Genomic DNA, 18,198 nt, shown 5'->3' on the forward strand with positions numbered 1-18,198 from the left:
GTGTGGTGTTAGGTCCACTCTGGTTCCTGTTTTCTGCTCAGATGTCACCCTACAGAGTCAAGAAGCTTCTGGAAGTGTGTCCTGGGAATGTCGAGTGGAGACACCCAGAGCGCCCCGGGCCATCCTTGCCAGGATGGTGAGCATCTCCCACCAGGAGGACAGGTTCGGGGGGGAAGGGGGGGCTTGTGTGGGACCCCCAGTGCCGAGAGGACAGAAGAACCGTCGCCTGCAGGAAAGCCTTTATTCACGTCGGGTGAGCCACTGCCCTCCGTGTCAGCCCTCCTCGGGGACACTGAGCCTCTCCTTCACCCCACAGGCCACCACAGCGAAGAAGAACTCGGGGAAGAAGGTACGCACGTACACGGCGGCCTTGGGGATGGGGTTGGCCATGAACACCTCTTGCTTCTTCCGTCTCACCGTGCGCATCACCTCCTCGGCCACGTCCACTGGGTGCACCCCATAGGTCAGCTTCCTGGAAAAGACTAAAGACCCCCAGCGGAGGGCACGGGTTCGAGCCCCAGCAGGAGCAAGCTGGTCAGGCCCCTCTGCGCGCCCAAAGGCAGGGCCGTGTGTGCCGAGCCTGGAGTCAGGGGCTCAGGGCAGCTCTGCCTTCCCCTGACCGGAGGCCCTGGGCAGACACTTTACACCTCTGCACCTCAGCTTCCTCATCTGTAAAGTGGGCGCAGCTTCCTGCGCTATTAACTTCACAGGAGCCGTAGAAGGGATGAGGAGGAGCTGGGAAAAGCTAAAGGTGTCGGGGGAACTCAGGGGATGCTGCTGATCGCTGCTGTTTGTGAAGCTGTGCTTGGCCTCCTGGACTCACTCCCCCATCGTGGTTCACCCTGACTCCCTAAGGTGGACAGAGCCTCGGGCAGAGGACAGTGAGCAGAGCATTCTAGCGTAACAGTAATAACAGTGTGCTGGGAACTGCTCCAAACCCTCTGGGAGCCAGAGCCCTCATTCCTCCCAATGACTCCATGAGGTGGATAGCACCATCCCTCATTTTCTAGACGGGAAACTGAGGCACGGAGAGGAAGGGAATTGCTTGTGCTCAAACATCTAGTATGTGACAGAGGCAAGCTTCAGATGCAGGCAGCCTGGCCCCAGACTCTCAGCCTCTATTCTAGGGAAAGGCTGTTCTCAATGACCAAACGTGGGAAACTGAGGCTCAGAGACAGGCCGCTCCATGGCCACGGTCACAGAGCCTGTGAGTGACTGAGCCCAGCTGGCCCTGGACTGCGGGTTACAGGTTAGGATTCTCTCGACCTGGTGCCTCTGGACTGAAGTTCTGGGGCCCCTCCCTGCCATTAGGTGGTGCAAGGACCCCACCCCCCAGTCTCATGCTTCTGGAAGACACCCCTCCCCTCCCCCGGACCCAATAAAATCAGGCTGTCCTGGTGGCACCCCCTATGGCCCACCCTCCCACCCCCAGCCCTCCCCACCCATTCCTCTGGCTCCCCTGGAAAAGCTCACATTTGCAAATGGAGGCCTCCCAGCCGCCCTGGCCCGGGTGCACATGGTAGGACCGGATGAACGTCGGGCTCACAGTGCTGACCACCACGTCGTACTCCTCCACTTCGGCTCGGAGGCAGTCGAAGAAGCCGAGTGCAGCGTGCTTGGAGGCAGCGTCTGGGAGGGAAAGCAGCCAGTGGTGGGTCAGGGCGCCACCCCGCTTCTCGGAGGGCATGGGGACAGGGCGCCTAGTGCATATTCCTACCAGCTCAGCTGGGAGCAGCCTGGGACTCACTTCCTGGGGGAGGAAGGAAGCCCTGTGATGGGAGGGGCAGGGCTAGAGCTGGGGCTGAATCCAGGTTACCACTTGCCCACTGTGCAGCCTCGGGCAAATCACTCTACATTTCTGAGGCTCAGTTTTCTTATCTTTAATATGGGGAGGGGCCCGGCTGGGGCAGCTCAGTGGTTGAGTATCGACCCATGAATCCAGAGGTTATGAAGAGATTCCCGGTCAAGGCACATGCCCAGGTTTCAGGCTCGTTCCCCAGTAAGGGCCGTGCAGGAGGCAGCCAGCCCTTTCATCATCAATGTTTCTATCTCTCTCCCTTCCTCTCTCTCTAAAAATCAATAAAAACATACTTTTTAAAATATGGGGATAATATGACCCTTGCCAAGTTGTGAAGATCAGATGAGACATCTATAACGAGCCTGGCCCACAGGTGAGCTCCCCTTCCCTGCCAGGAAGGCTGTGAATTAGGGCAGCTGCTTTAGAAAACAGTTCCTTAAACACTGAGGAGCTCCCACGCGAGCAATGAAAACATGTGTCCACACAAGATCTGGTCCATGAATGTTCACAGCAGCATCATTCATAATGGCCCCAAAGTCGAAACAACCCAGACGTCCATCAGCTGATGAATGATACATAAAATGTGGTCTGTCCGTACAGTGAAACAGCATCTGGCCATCAAAAGGAATGGGGCTCTGACGCATGCCACAGATGAACCTTGAAACGTCCTGCTGAGTGAAGGAAGCCGGTCCCCAAGGCCCTTGCAATGATGCCCCGTCTATGTGAAAGGTAAAGTCACAGTGGCGATTGAGCCAGGCTGTGCACCCCTGTCTGTAGAGAGCGGCTACAGTGTTTGGACAGGTTCAAGCCTCGGACTAATGAGAGGGCACAGTCCTCTCATGGCCACGTGCAAGTCCAACTTGGAGGGCAGAGACCTCCCAGCACAATTATAGCCAACAGCTGTAGCTGTAAGCTTGAACCTATGGTCCAAACACGTGGCCCCATGTGTCTAAATATGGGCTTGATAGAGTTCAGGTGCATGTAGTTGAGTAGGATGGAAACCCACGAGAATGTTGTAAACATCTTGACCATGCCCTTACTTTGCCTTGTGGAATCTGCTATAAAATACACAGCTTGTAGTCCATGGCATCAGAGAGGGCAGTGTCCCTCTCAGACCCAGCTTTCTTCTCTTGTCTGTCTTTTCTCCATCCTTCACTGCCCCTCTCAGGGTCATGGAACCTGGCTGAGCTGGTGCGGCACATAAGGCGCCCTTGGGCTGAGTATGCCATGGCCGTGCCGGCTCGCCACACCTGTCCGGAGTGTGGTCTTCATCCAGCACTGATCATGTTCAGCCAGGGATGACCTGACACTGTGAGACATGAGCCTCAGGGGAGCGGGACCTTACTTTCCTGTCTCCGGCTCTACCATGGCCACCCTCGGGCTATGGGTGCTCAAAATAGGAAGTGAAGGGATGAGAGAAAATGCAACAGGCCATTTCATTTTTGGACCTTCTCCCATGGGACCATATGCCTCATCCTTGACACAACACCTCTTGTCTTATAAAACATGGAAGACAAAACATTCTTGTCAACTTACAAGCTGTACGGAATGGAATCCCAAGCTTCCCTTGGATGTTGTTCACTAGCACGATTTGGCCCGTCCTCCGGGAGATCATGTTGGGAAGCAGGACTGGAAAGCGCAGGACAATGAGTTGAGGTTAAAAATCTGAGACCAAGTCAGCAGGAACGGGCAGACCTCCCCCAGACCCATTTCTTCAGGGGTCCTCCATCTCCCTGGTGACAGGACGAGTATGGAACGGACCCCCAGCCATCACTTGTCCAGTTTTCCTAAGAGTGGGCTGGTCTCAACTGGTGAATTGCTGGGGGACTTTAAATGACCCGCCCATGGGCACGGGGACACGATTTCGATAGCGAGGGAGGCAACCCCTTTTCAATTCTCCTCTCACCGCCAGTAGCAAGTCTGCTGTTGGTTCCAATGCGCCTTCAGCACCCTCTTGCATGTGCTAATCTTTTAACAAAGCGAGGAAAGACCTCAGCCCTTAGGAGAATTTTCCACTTTGTTCTGACTTCAAGTTTTCCTCTATTTATGGGGAGAGAAAGGGGTTTCTAATTTATGGTGGTGTTAGAAAGATTTCCTCCCAAAGCGAATTCCTTTAAAATGGAGAGAATTGCCCTGCCCTGCTTAGCTCAGTGGATAGAGCGTCAGCCTGCGGATTGAAGGGTCCCAGGTTTGATTCCGGCCAAGGGCACATGCCTGGGTTGCAGGCTTGATCCCCAGTGGGGGACGTGCAGGAGGCAGCCAATCAATGATTCTCTCTCATCATTGATGTTTCTATCTCTCTCTCCTCCTTTCCTCTCTGAAATCAATAAAGAAATATAAAATAAATAAATAAATAAATAGATAGATAGATAGATAAATAAATAAATAAAATGGAGAGAATTCAGAGAAAGATATGAAGGAAGTAGCAGTACCAGTGGAAGAGGAATCTGGCAAAAGTTAAAAGACTAGGGCGTAAAGTTTGAGTTAAAGGATAATTGAGGAAGCAGATTCTTGTGACTTTAGATAAAAAAAAAAACCCACAAAAAAACAAAGTTGGTGCCCAAGAGAAGGAGGGCAGTGTAAGCCGCCTGAAGGGTTCCCTACCCCCCTCTACTGTCAGCATCCTGGCACCACACCAGCTTTTCCAGCTGTGTTGGGGTCAGTGAAGGTAGATAGCTGGTGTTCTGCAAGCGAAGCCCAGAGTGAGCCGGGGCAATGGCGGCAGGGGGGGTGGGGGGGGGTGGGAGTTGCCCTCTTCGTGGCTACAGTGCTCTGGTTTCTGATTGAGGGGCAGTGGAAGTGCCTGTGGCTTGGGACAGCAATACTAGGGTCTGCTGGTCCCTGGAACTGAAGGTGGGGACTTAGAATATGTTTTGGGGAGAAGAAGACACCATGTTGTGATGGGCCTGGGGTCTTAGCCACTTTACTGCTTTGAAAGAAGAGCAACTTTTATAGACTCTAACCACTGATTCACACCTTTCTGTTTATCCAGCTGTCCTGTATGCCTAGGAATAAGCTCATCTCCCAAATCCAGCCCTTTAAGCATGCAGGCCACTGAGAATATGAAGATTAAAGCTAATTTATTATTACACATGAAAAAAAAAAAAAAAAAGTTAAAAGACTGAACTTTCTGATGGCCAACTGAATCCAGCACCTGCGTGTTCGAGGCGGGCACACAGAGACTCGGCCAGGGAGTGGAGTCCAGGCTCGGCACGTTAGAGACGCAGCCAGGGAGACACCCAGCCCTGGCCTCCCCCACTCCACTGTGCATTCCTCACTTGGATGTCCTCAAACCCTGACCCCTCAGAGGTTAACTGAAGGGCACAGCTTGGAGTGTCCCCAGGGACTGGGCCGGAGGTTCTTATTATCTCTGGGCACCATGTTAGAAGCTCTGGGAGGTCATCTTTCTGCATGAAATATTTTTTTCCTTCTGTGTTATCGTAGCCATTAGTATGGAGATCCTGGCTGCAAAATCCTGCTCCCTCAGCCTCCACCAGGGAACCCCACTCCCTACATGTAGGAATTCTCCATGCTTATATGCTCCTTCTTGGGGTTCTGCTTTGCTAAGCTTTTTGTGGGGAAGGGACTTGGACTACTGGTCCTATTCCATGTCCTCTCCAGCCCCAACCCCCTCGGCTTCAGACCTGCATTTGAACTTGGCAGTGAAAAATGCTCACACAGGAACCTTAAAAGGGATTCCTGCCCTCCCTGTTTCTTGCAAAGGGAGCGACAGTATTCTGCGTCTCTTATACTTTGAGGATAAACTGTTTTCCTTTTCATTACTGAGGGCAGAAGCTCTACCTTTAAAAACACTATCATGGTTAGAAGCAGATTGACTGCAAGGCTGATAGGTCAAAGTCGATGCAGAGCATGAAGACAATGTGTAGAGATAGGGGATGGGGTTGGAAGGGAGCCATGGATATAATGAGGAGAGGGGGGAGGGAAGGGAAGGGCTTGGGGAACGAGCCTCACAGAGAGGGAGGTTGGATAGACCAGGAAGATACTTCCAAAGCCCCTTTCCTTCCATCAGCATTTACAGTCAGAATGTCCAAGGCTTTCACCAAATAAGTAGGGATTTTTCCGAGGGGCTGGAGACTTCTTCCAGAATTGGATGCTCGTCTGTCTACATAACAGAGCCCTCCCTAGCAGCTGGTGGCCCAGAAGTCCAGAGGAAGGTCAAACTCACGAGACCTTTGGTCAGTGTGATGGGCCCAAAGTAGTTGGCATCCATGATCCTTCTGTCCAGCTCCAGGGAGATCTTATCGGCTGGCCCCTTCACCTTCAGGCTGGCGTTGTGGATGAGGATGTCCACGCAGCCGTAGCAGCCCAGGACCTCCTTGGCCACGTCCTGCACACAGCTGATGTCTGCCAGGTCTAAGAAGACCAGCTTTGGGGTGAACGTCTGCCGAATCAATGAGACAGTTAAGACACGCGTGGGAACACCTCCTCTTCACACGCTGGGGCCCTTCAATCAAAGAGCCGCCCTTTTTAAATTCAGAAATTCAGACACTTGAAATGACTCTGAAGACTGATGAGGAAAAAGCAGAAATGACCGCGGGAGGGAGGGAAGTGATGCAGGATGCGTCCTTGGGGACCAGAGCCATAGCAGCCGCGACACAAATCCAAACATGCAAACAGGCAGCCATAAGTCTGCGCTTTTGGCCTCGGGGCCACAGCTAGTGACCCAAGTGAATAGCACCCTTCACACGGGGCAGTGTCCTGATTCCAGTGGTGGCGTTGTTATTTAAAACGTTTCTGAGCTTTCTGGAAACTGCTTTCCAAAATGGCTTACAAGCCACATCTGGCTTAAACATTTTTTCCCCTTTAATTTTCAATTGCACTTGACATTGAATAGTCTATTAGTTTCAGGTGGATAGCATAATGACTAGACATTCTATGACTTGCCAAGTGATCCCCCGGTAAGTCTAGTACCTCCCTGACATCATGCAGCGTTACTACGATATTACTGACTCTATTTCCCAGGCAGTACTTTGTTTTGTAACGGCCCACATCCAGCTTTGCAGCCAGGCGTGGTGGTGAGCTCTAGACACGTGTTGCCATGGAGACTCATGTTGAGAGGGATAGGGATGGGAAAACTGATGAGGCCATGTGGGTAAAACAATCTCAGTGGTTAACAGACGCTAGTCCTGAGATACAACCTTGAAAAGAGGGTCTCCTGACCCAATTTGCTTGGGAAGTGAAATACTCTTTTCGGAGGCACACAATGCACCTCATTAGCATGTCAAAGGCTCCGGAAAGTCCCGTGGGAAAGTCATGGGCCAGAGGAGCCTGGCTTCCTCAGCATCTCCCACCACGGCCTCAGAGCCTCCGGTTCACTCATTCCCTGAGAACGTCCCGGGAAACACACCTCGAAGGGTCATGTGCTGCCCTGTTTCCTCCACCTTTTCACCTACCACACTTGGGTCTGAATCATTGTTGGCTATTTCCAAACACCAAGTTCAACGTCACGGGCAAAGATTTAAAATGTCCCGGTGGGACCTGAAGGCAGTTTCCCTACAGCGCTCCGGAAACGCTCTGAAACGGCAGCGGCGCTGAAATACACGGTCACCTCCCGGGTGACTCCTTAGGGGGGGTTTCTCCCCCTGATCTCTTTGAAGAAAACATCACTTGAGGTGACATACCCTCCCTCTGGATCCTCTTTGGCTCTGACTTAAATAGAATGGGGTGGGGGGTTGGGGAGTCAATGGCTGGAGGACACAATTAGGCCTGGCCAGTGATCAGTGAATTAATTGACCCCTATGACAGGCAGACATGCTGTGTCAAGATGAATGAGGCCGTCGCCTTACCTTCTCCCAAAATCATCACCACATTTGCCCCCATTTGACCAGAGAGCTGCTCTTTAACAACCCGCGGAGGTTACGGGTGCCCGGGAGGCGTCCAGGCTGACTGCCGAGGCCTCACCTTGCTGGGGTCAGCCACGCTGATCAGGGCATCGTAGAGGTTCTCCAGCCTCTCCCAGTTCTTCCCGCACAGCACCAGCCTCGCGCCGCCCGTGTGGAACACCCGGGCGCACTCTGTGGGGAGAAGGAAGGAGGGTGGGGCGCACTGTGTGGATGGAGCCACGGATGGTGAGCCCCTCTGCAGTGCAAATTCAAAAATTCAAAGAGTCTCAGAGGTCAACCAAAGGCCTTGTATGCATGCATAGAAGCCTAACCAATGGACACAGACACCAGTGGGGTGAGGGCATGAGTGGGTAGGTAGGGGGGTATTGGGGGGATAAGGACACATATCCTTATCAACAAAGAGAAAAATGGAAAAAAATTTAAAAGAATCTGAAAGTCTTAGGACCCTGAGGTCTTTTAGAGTTCATTTCGCTCCACCTCCTCCCTGGGCTGGGATCTGTTCTCGTTGCTACCCTTGGTATGTGGCCTCCTGTGACAGGGACCCCATCGTGGGGTGGGACAGCCCTTTGCTCACAGGTGCGCTCTGATTATGAGAACATTCTTCCTCAAACTGGACAGAACGATGACCCTGCCCCCCAAGGCCTCCTGACCACAGCCTTAACTATATCTCAATCTCAAGATATGGAGAACAGCCTATGTCTTTTTCAGACCAAATGGCACCAGTTTTCTTTACGTAGTCTCTGTAGATAAGTACTCCAGCCAGGGTTCTTTTTATTAAAAAAGCAAACCTGCCTTCTGTCTAGTTAATTTGACTCTGGACTAACTCCCAACTCACCCAATACAGGACTTTCCCAGCTGGGCAGTGGCTGGTAGACACACTGCATTCCTGTGCAGCAATAACACTGCCATTTAAGAACAATGAAAGCTAACATTTCTCGAGAGTTTAATTGTTCCAGGGACTCTTAAAGGAGATGTACAAGTATCAGCACATTAAATTCTCACAGTAGCCCTCGGAGGCCGTCCCCTGGTTGGGCGGCCTGGAAGCAGAATCGGGGTGGCCAGGATTTACTGAGCGTGCTCTTCAGGAAAAACCTACCAGGAGTTAGGCCTCGGGTAGTGCCAGGCAAGGATGGGGTCCCAGGTAAAGTCCAGCCGTGGCTGGATCCAAGGAAGGATCTGGAGCAAACCCAACCGCAGAGCTGTTGTCCCTGGAGGCAGGGGGACCAGCCTTTCCTACCCCTGTGCCAACCAGTCGCTGACTGTGCTGCCTCCCCCTGGGTGTGGGTGCAAAGGGTGTTTAACTCCTGGGCAAGTCAATGTCCACATGCAGAGGGACGGTGAGTCTTTGAGCCTCGGCAGCCACAGCACCTACTGGGGGGCGGGTACCTGCTACTGTGCCATTGCCCACCAAGCAGAATGCGGAAGGCTGGCTGGGCAGCACCGGGAGGCTGGGTCCGAGGGTAACGGCTCGAAGTGACGTTATGGGTGTGATAGTCTCCTGCGAGCTTAGTGGCCGGGGCAGGTGAGAGAAGGGAGCCAGACAGGTGGCTGGGACAGCACTGTGGGCAGGGGGTCGTGGTGTTGGAGAGAGCGTGACTGAGGTGCTGAAGCAGGCCATGTAAGCCAGATGGGAGCAGGAGAGACAGCAGAAGAGGCCAGAAAGAGGAAAAGCTGATCAGGGCATCGTAGAAATTCTGTGTTACTTTCCTTTCCTACCTGGACCCACCAGAGTGGCTCCCACAAGAAAGGGAGGCGAGAAGGGCCATTCTGCCATCAAGGAGGTCGAGATCAGAGAATACACCATCGACACTCCCAAGTGCACCCACGGCGTGGCTTTCAAGAAGCGCGCCCCTCGGGCACTCACAGAGACCCGGAAAGTCGCCACGAAGGAGAAGGGGGCTCCAGGTGTGCGTGCGGACACCAGGCTCCACGGGGCTGCCCGGGCCACGGAATAAGGACTGTCCCACACCGCAGCCCGGTGTGTGGTCCAGAAGACGTGAGGAGGATGAAGAGTCACCGAACAAGTTCCACGGGCCTGTCACCACTTTCAAACCCACAAACAGTTAATGCGGGTGAGAACTAGCTGCTGATGATCAAAGAAAGCGATAAGACTCCAAAATAAAGCGCCACAAAACTGTTAACAACGGCACCTTGAATCACTAGGACCACAGAGAATGGAAGATTTCTCTAAATGTAGGTATTTTATTGAGAAAGAGGAATGATGATTGCGGGTGGTGAAGTTCAATAAAGATGGGAATTTATTTGCAGCGGATTTGATGCAGGAAATCAATGTTCCAGCTTGCCTTGGCAAGTGACAGAAAGATCTTAAACTTCACTTGGAACAATAAATACGCAAGAAAAGCAAAGGACATTTTGATAAACGATAATGGGGATGGACTAATAGTATCTGTTGTTAAAATGTATCATAAAGCGACAGGAATTAAAGCAGTGGCTCAAGTATAGATAGAAAATTTGATTAAAAACAGAGCCATGTATTCATAAAAGTTTAGTATTTAATGAAGTTATGAATCAGTGTGAAAAGAACATATTATTTAGGGGTATTTGGACCACTGCTTAACTATTTGGGAGGGAAAAAAATCTAGATGCAATATATTGAAATGCATTAAATAATTAAATGTAAAAACAGAACCATAAAAGAACTAGAAGGAAGGAGAGATGAATATATAGCCCTGCTCTGGGGAAAGATCGTTTAAGCATGAAAGGAAGAAAGCATAACAGAAATGATTTATAGAGCTGTATCCTTAAAAGAGCTTCCTTTACATCAGAAAACATAAATAAAAATTAGGACAGAGACAAATTGAGGAAACAGGATTTTAATTGGAAGTTTGACCAGAGCAAATAGATCTAAAATCTTAAAGTGAGTGGCCAGTCTAAGATGTAAATTTTCAAAGGGATGAACCAAACCCTGTTTTAAGGATCCATTTGTGTCCAAAAATAGGACACAAATGGATCAAGAAAGAGGAGGAAGGTCTTTGAAGAAGGAATTTTGGGGGAAAGAACTGTTAGGTGAGTATTTGCCCATTTCTCCCTCCTAGAGAGAAGGTGCCAGAGGGCCCGTGTCAACAGCTCCCTATGAGCTCCCTGCAGCTGGGACCCAGACCCATGTCTGAGTCAGACCTGAGAATCCAATGGAGAGGACCATGGGCCAACAACTCTCCCCGGAGCAGAGGAGGGGAGAGCTGGCTGCCCCACGGGGTGGGTTTGTATTGTTGAGGACCCCACCGCACAGCCATAGCAGACCAGACGTAGGGTGTGACTGGTTGGGAGCTGGCAGGAGGGCAGTGGGTCTCACACAGAGGGCCTGGGGGGTGCAGACTTTCAAAGACGGGCTGAGCCGTGACTGTGCAAGCAGAGATACAGCCCTTCACAGGAAGTGTGACCGGATGTTCCCGGGAGAACTCTGCTGGACCCAACACTCCCCCAGAGGAAGACTCAGACTCGGTTTAAACATGCGCCATCTCTAAGTGTCAGGCAGGTAAGACTGATTCCCGCTCTCCTGCTACCTCCTCCTCCCCTCCCCTTGACCCCAGAGGGGTCAGGAAGAGCAGCCATCTGACAGGTAACCTGCCCTGCCCGGAGGAGCGGAGAGGGGAAAGAAAGTTCACCTTTCATGAGAATTGGCACCTTTCCTAACGTATTGGAGGGCATCCCATTTCTGAATCGACAGAAATGTTTTATAGCCACAGGGTTTTGCATAAACTAATAGTATCAGAAAAGCCATGGCACCACCTGATTTTTTAAGAGAACCAACATGCAGCCCAGCCGGTGTGGCTCAGTGGTTGAGCAACGAACGATGAACCAGGAATTCACTGTCAGTGCACATGCCCGGGTTCTGGGCTCGGTCCCTGGTAGGCGGCGTGCGGGAGGCACCAATAGATGTTTCTCTCTGATCATTGATGTTTCTATCTCCCTCTCCCTCTCCCTTCTTCTCTGAAATCAATAAAAACACATTAAAAATATCTTAACAAATCAAGGTGCAGAGAAATAATCCCCGCTGCATGCGTCACCTCAGCCCGATTCCTGCTGGTTGCACCTGTGAGCATCATGAAGGGGCTGAAAGCAAATACATGAGTGAGTGTTCCTGAGTGCGTGGGGGTCTATGCCTTATGTTCTTTTTACTTAAACATTCTTTAATATCTATGGCTTTTCATAGAAACAGAATTCATTTGGGGGGAGGAAGGCTTCCGAGGCTCAGCTGTCATTTGAGCAGCAGCAGCTGGGTGTCGGGCAGCCACGATGGTCAGCTGTGCTGGTCAGGGTTTTATAGACCAGAGAAGGGAGGCTCAATGACATGAAATGATTACCCCGAGTCCACAGCTGGTCCCTGGTGAAGCCAGGATGTTACCCCACGCAGTGAGGTTTCCCACAGTGGGCCGCCTCTTGGCCCATGCCCCCTGCGGAGAAAGGAGCATGTTGGGGAGGGCTGTCACCTGCCCATACTCCCCCGCCCTCTCAGGAAGATGGGACACACTTACAAGCTGGGCAAGGGGCAGGTGAGAAGCCTGTGGCCCAGAGCCAGACCAAACCTGTGGCCTTGACCTCATTAGGAGGGGCAGCCAGGAGTGTTCCCTACCATCGTCCCATGTCCCCTCTTCTCTGCTGACACCATGCCTTTCCCAGGCCTGGAAGATGCCCAGTGGTGCGACCGCTGCTTTGGTCCAGCAACCCCCAAAGGCACAGTCCCAAACACGTGGTCAGTCGTTCTTGCTAATGCAAGGCGTCAGGTGTGCCCAGGTGTTCTTATATTTATTTTTTCTCAGGGTAGCCCAGCACAGCATCTATCCTGTGTCAAGCAAGTGGGCACCAGGCTTTTTCTCTTTCAGGCAGTGAACGTAAGTCGAGCCCTCAAATCTAAGATGCCAGAGACTGCAAGTTGCTTCCTGACATCAGAGATATTAAAATGCAGACAGATGGCCTGTGAATGCTGTAAAGTGCTGTTGATTGAAAGACAAGCAGCTCGATCTCAGAAATGTTTGACGATGAATCGTCGTGCATCCTAGAGGTGATGGAGTAGGCAGGGCTGTGCTCTCTGAAGTGCAGTGGTTAGGGCTTTTGAGCGTTACTCTTGCTGCAGGGACAGTGGGTCCCAGGTCACTCGATTCTTGACTTGGCTGAGTGGTGCGGGTGTGGGTGAGGGTGAGATGTCCTGATAAACAGCTGTTTCCCTAGTAAACAGCTCGGTGCTGGGCTCCTTGTTGCTCCCCCGGGTTAGGTCAGGTTCCCTGGGCCCAGGGCTGTGCTGTGTGCTGTGCACAGCCCATGTCATCTGCTCAGTGCCTCTCACTTTTTTCTTGCCTTGGACCCGAGAAATGAGGCGTTTTGAACCTAGAGTCGCTGTGGTCAGTAGCGTGCTCTGGCTCGGCATTTACTTAAGGTCACATACACCCAGCTCCTCAAGTTACTTCTAGACACTTGGACTTAATTTTTTCTGCTTTGCATTTCTTTCCAGAGCGGGATCCATACCATACAGTAAAAAACAACAACACTGACAGTAGTCACGACAGCGACTAGGCCATGGACCTCAGAAAGTGCCATTTGCCCCTGAGGTGTATTCGCTTGGGCACTGGATGTGTACAATGTGTGACTGTGACTTAATGAGACTTAAAAAAACAGAGAGACTACTAACACACGCATGCATCTCCCAGCAGTGGAGAGAACAGTAGCTCTATCTAGGAAAACAGAAAACCAGGAAGGGCACGGAGGAGCCGAGCAGCCTCCTGACCGACAGCACCTAACGCACATTTGCAGAACGCTCTACCCAAAGCAGCAGGCTGTGCATTCACTTCCAGGGGCCGTTCACCGGGGCAGTTCACTTCCTGGGCCAGAAAACACACTCAACAAATTCACAAGAATTGAAATCACACAGAGTTATGTTCTCTGATCATATTGGAATCTAGTTAGAAATCAATGAAACAAGTACATAATGACATACTTACCCCAAGAAGTGCCTTCTCTCATCAGATGGCCACTTTTAGAGGATGGTCCTTACATACACATTTGGGGGGTACTTACTACACACCCAGCTTTGAGCTAGGTGCTGGGGACACCGCAGGTGACCAAAACAGTCTCCAGCTCAGGGGGCTCATGTCTAGAGACCAAGTGAGAAACGCATGGATCCGGCACAGTGTGGGAAGAGCACCAACGGGTGTGTTTCTATGAGGAGCTCGGGAGCCCAGCAGTCAGTTCCTCGGGGACACCAAGGCGTCAGGGAAGACTTGGCGATGAAGGGGCCGCATGTGCAGCTAGGCTGATGCTGGTGGGCCTGTTCTACTTGAAGAACAAGGGTTCCCCGAAGACTTTGACTCTGAGTGTCTGTAAGTGGGTCTCTACTCCAGTTCCCCAGGACAACTGCTGCTTCCTGTTTTCTTGAGTCTGGTCTGGTTGACAAATGTGTGCGTGTCCTGCTTTGTCCCTGTTGAGCAGCGGTTCTCAACCTGTGGGTCGCGACCCCTTTGGGGGCCGAACGACCCTTTCACAGGGGTCGCCTAAGACCATCGGAAAACACATATATGATTACATCTTGTTTTTGTGATTAGTCACTGTGCTTTAATTATGTTCAATTTGTAACAATGAAATTGGGGGTCACCACAACATGAGGAACTGTATTAAAGGGTTGCGGCATTCGGAAGGTTGAGAACCCCTGCTGTGGAGTCTATAGTGTAGACGACGGAGTTCGTGCCCCCTCCCTCTTGAGTCCTGCGTGGAAGGATGCAGGCTATATCCTCTTTGGGAATTGCTTCTGGGACCCACATAGGGGCCACACAAAGAACCTAGTTTATCCACCTTACACTTTAAAAAAAATTACATGGTGAACCGAAGTTGATCACCCACTGAAATGGAGCCCATTGTCAGGGCAGGCAGATTGGCTCCCATTGGGGCGCCCAAGAGAATGAGGCCCTGAGAGAATTCCCAACAGGAGGACGAGGCATCCAGCCCCCCCACCCCCAGGGGGACTCTTTGGAAGGGGCAGTACATCTCAGCCCTCAGGATGCAGTGGACTTGATGGACACTTGCTAAGTGACCTAATGAATGTTTGGCAGGTGTGTTCTTCATTTGGTTAAAAATGACAAAACAACAGCAAAAATGACACCCAGACCATGTAACGTGTGGGGCTGCACTACCATGGTTAGAAAGGATAGAGTCAAATCTTACAAACCTGAGGACATCACGCCACAGATGGTGCCCGTGGAAGGGCCCTCTGAGACCATCTAATTCAGGGCCTGCAAACGTAAATGCCTCTAAGGCCTCGAGGTAATGTGCTTGAGGGAATCAGGCCGAGTGTGGCACCTGAGAATCGGCGGGGGGCGGGTATGGGAGGTGCGGCACACCAGAGCAGGCACACCCATCATTTTACCACTGCTCACACTTGAGTGGTACCCACTACAGCTCCAGCCGCTGCTCTAAGAGCTTTCTGTCTATTAATTCATTAGTCCCTCACCACAATATTGTGAGGTGGAGATTACTAGTAACCCCACTTATGGATGAGAAATCTAAGAAAGAGAAGTGACACCACCAGAGAAATGAAAATGGTAGAGCCAGGAACTGAACTGAGCTCCCAAGTGTAGGCTTATAACCAACACACTGCCCCAGCTAAGGGCTTCCCATTTCAAAATTTCTGGAGACTCTTTGAGAGCAAAACAAGCCACACCTGCAGCCACTTAGGCTGTGAGTTTGCAACTGCAGAAATCTCAGTGCCCTCATTTCTCAGGCGAGGGAGCTGCAGCCTCCAAAGGAGAAGGTTTGCACCATGTGTGACCTGCTGGTTAATGACAGACGCTAGGAGAGAATGCGGCCTTGACCCCTGCCCGCCTCACAGGCTGGCCCGCACCCCACCTTTCGGCTGCCTATCCCTCGGGGCAGGAGTGGGACTGAGTGGGGGTGAAAGCCGCTTACCCTTGCCCAGGCCTGAGATGGCATCTGTGATCACCACCACTTTGTTCTGCACGGCCGACTTTGACCACAGCCTGGACACCTCTTGGTAGATGAAGAGAAGGCCGCTGATTCCCAGGAGCAGCAGAGGCAGGGCGAGCACTGCTGTGACCCCCATCTTGTTCTGGGGGAAGTGGCAAAAAGACACTGGCTTTGCAAAGGGTTTCTGACCAAGACACCGGAGGCGGGGGATGGGGGGGCGGGGGAGGCCCAGGGCTGCAGGGTGGAGGCCCTCGTGCATCAAGCCCTGAGTGCCCTCAGGAGCCGGGCTCTGTGCAGCCCCAGGCTGCTTCCGAGCTGAACACCCTGCTAATCCCCCCCAGTCTGATACATAGGAAATTACTCACGGCGTCTCCAAAAGCAACGTGAATCCACGGGCCTGCCCTCCTGAAGGGTAATTATAAATTTAATTAAAACGAGTCTGCATTTTTGGAAGGAAGTCCATGTGTTAAGGCCACTTGCTTGGGCCCTAATGGCTATTTATAGGGCTCAGGGCACTGGAGGGCTTTCAGGGTAAATATAGTGTCTGCTCTGAGGTTCGGGGACACATGCTGGCCGGCTCTGATTTCAGGGCTCTTGCCAGGACTCTGACAGCTCTCCGCTTGCCTGGCTATTGGAGGTTCCTCTGCCGTTCGAGGCTGGGTATCCGGGGGCAGGACCTGGGATTTCAGCGCCAGCATGCTTGCCCTCGCTTCCTGGGGCCCTCCTATCAGGTAGCTGCCGGGTAGCTCGGACTGGCCTGGCAGCGAGCCATCTGGCCTTCCCGTTCTGGCTGGGACTGAGCAGCATAGAAAAGCTGTTCAGTGGAATGGAGCCTGTGGCAGAATAACCACTTGGAGGTGTGACAGGAACGATTAGAAAGAGCAGGGTCTGGGGAGCGTTTCTCATTCGTCATGGTTACCCATCTCACTGAGGCGCAGCTTCCCCAGCGGCGCAGTGGGCATCACAGTGTTCTCTTGCAAGACTGTTGGGAGGAAAAGTAAGACACTGCCCGTTAACCCGGAATAGACCCCGTCTCACAGGAAGAGGACTATTGTTATCTTTAACGATTATTAAGAATTTATCCCAAATGTCAATATTTTAATTTTACAAGGGAAGCCGGAAGGATTGGAAATGGGGAGACATAAATAGCTAATCTCCAATTCAAGTGCTCACACCATCAAAACCCAGGAAACCGGTCATAATCACACCTTCATTTGCGTGGTGACGATCGTTGGGCTGACCAGGAAGTGGGGCAAGGAGCAGTGCATGGGGTGGTGGGGGGGTGGGGGTGGAGAAACGGCATTTCTTCCTTGGAAATGAAGGAACATTTTCTTAAAAACAAAAACTTTTTAAAAACTTTTTATTTATTGATGAGAGAGAGAGAGAGACCTGTTGTTGCGCTTATTTATGCATTCATTGACAACCAACTTTTTATTGACCTGTAATCTACTAGAAATGTGCACATATCCTAAGTGCGGCACTTTCTGAATCTTCGTCAACCGAACATGTCCCTGCAATCAGCACCCAGATGAAGAAACAGCATTGGTCCTGGCCTGTGTGGCTCAGTTGGTTGGGCATCAATCACCCTAGGCATTGAAAGGTTGCGGTTGATTCACAGTCAGGGTATATGCCTGGGTTTCAGGCTTGGTCCCTGGTGGGGGGTGTGAAGGAGGCAGCCAATTGGTGTTGTGGTCTCACATCGATGTTTCTCTCCCTCTCTTTTCCTCTCTCTCTAAAAATCAATACAAATAGATTTTTAAAGAAAGTAAAGAAACAGCCCTAGCTGGTTTGGCTCAGTGGATAGGGCGTCGGCCTGTGGACTGCAGGTCCGGTGTTCGATTCCAGTCAAGGGCACATACTTAGGTTGTGGGCTTGATCCCCAGTGTGGGGCGTGCAGGAGGCAGCTGATCAATGATTCTCTGTCATCATTGATGTTTCTATCTCTCTCTCTCTCCCTCCCTCTCCCTTCTCTCTGAAATCAATAAAAATATATATATAAAACCTTAATATGCAAATAGACCGAACAGTGGAACAATTGAACAACCGGTTGCTGTGATGTGCGCTGACCACCAGGGGGCATGCACAGAACATGGTGGGCAGATGACAGAGCGTGGAACATGGTGGGCGTCAGCCACGGTGGGATGGTGGAGCAGGTGAGTGAGGGCACCAGACCAAGGTGGGGCACCGGTCACTGTCATTGGGGCGAGCCTCTGGTGGTTACTGAAAATTCTTTGCTCCTGCACCGTGGTCCCGCCCGGCGCTCGCACCTGCTGCTGGCGCCGGCCCTGATCACCCCTGAGGGCTTCTTCACCTTCCCCTGCTTCTGAGGGGTGATTGGGGCAGCAGCCGCTACTCTCACCCACTGACAGCACTGGCCCCGCTCACATCTGCTGCTGACACCGGCCCCAATCGCTCTGTGCTGTCAGCGGTGCGAGCAGGGCCGGCACCGTCAGCATGTGGGAGCAGCAGGAGCGGGGCTGCTGGCAGACAGGGGCCGGGAGGGGCCGGGAGGGGCCGGGAGGGGCCAGGCGGGGGCATGGATGATGGGCCGACACCTGCCTCTGTGCCCACCACAGCCTCGAGGCCCACAGTTCCTTTCAAGGT

At 52.0% G+C, this 18,198-nt stretch overlaps 1 protein-coding gene across 1 annotated transcript; it reads right to left on the minus strand.

The window, feature by feature from the left end:
- Window positions 1–225: 225 nt before the first annotated feature.
- Window positions 226–16,116, minus strand: DHRS7C (dehydrogenase/reductase 7C). Its single transcript, XM_036342066.1, has 7 exons — window positions 15,960–16,116; window positions 15,577–15,736; window positions 7,721–7,833; window positions 5,990–6,200; window positions 3,335–3,427; window positions 1,474–1,629; window positions 226–482 (listed from the first exon to the last, which is right to left on the minus strand). The coding sequence occupies exons 2-7, from the start codon at window positions 15,728–15,730 to the stop codon at window positions 274–276; spliced, it is 936 nt and encodes a 311-aa protein (XP_036197959.1). The 5' UTR covers window positions 15,731–15,736; window positions 15,960–16,116; the 3' UTR covers window positions 226–273.
- Between the last annotated feature and the right edge of the window lie 2,082 nt (window positions 16,117–18,198).

This window comes from Myotis myotis, unplaced genomic scaffold (genome assembly GCF_014108235.1).
Source record: "Myotis myotis isolate mMyoMyo1 unplaced genomic scaffold, mMyoMyo1.p scaffold_m19_p_17, whole genome shotgun sequence".
Classification (NCBI taxonomy): domain Eukaryota; kingdom Metazoa; phylum Chordata; class Mammalia; order Chiroptera; family Vespertilionidae; genus Myotis; species Myotis myotis.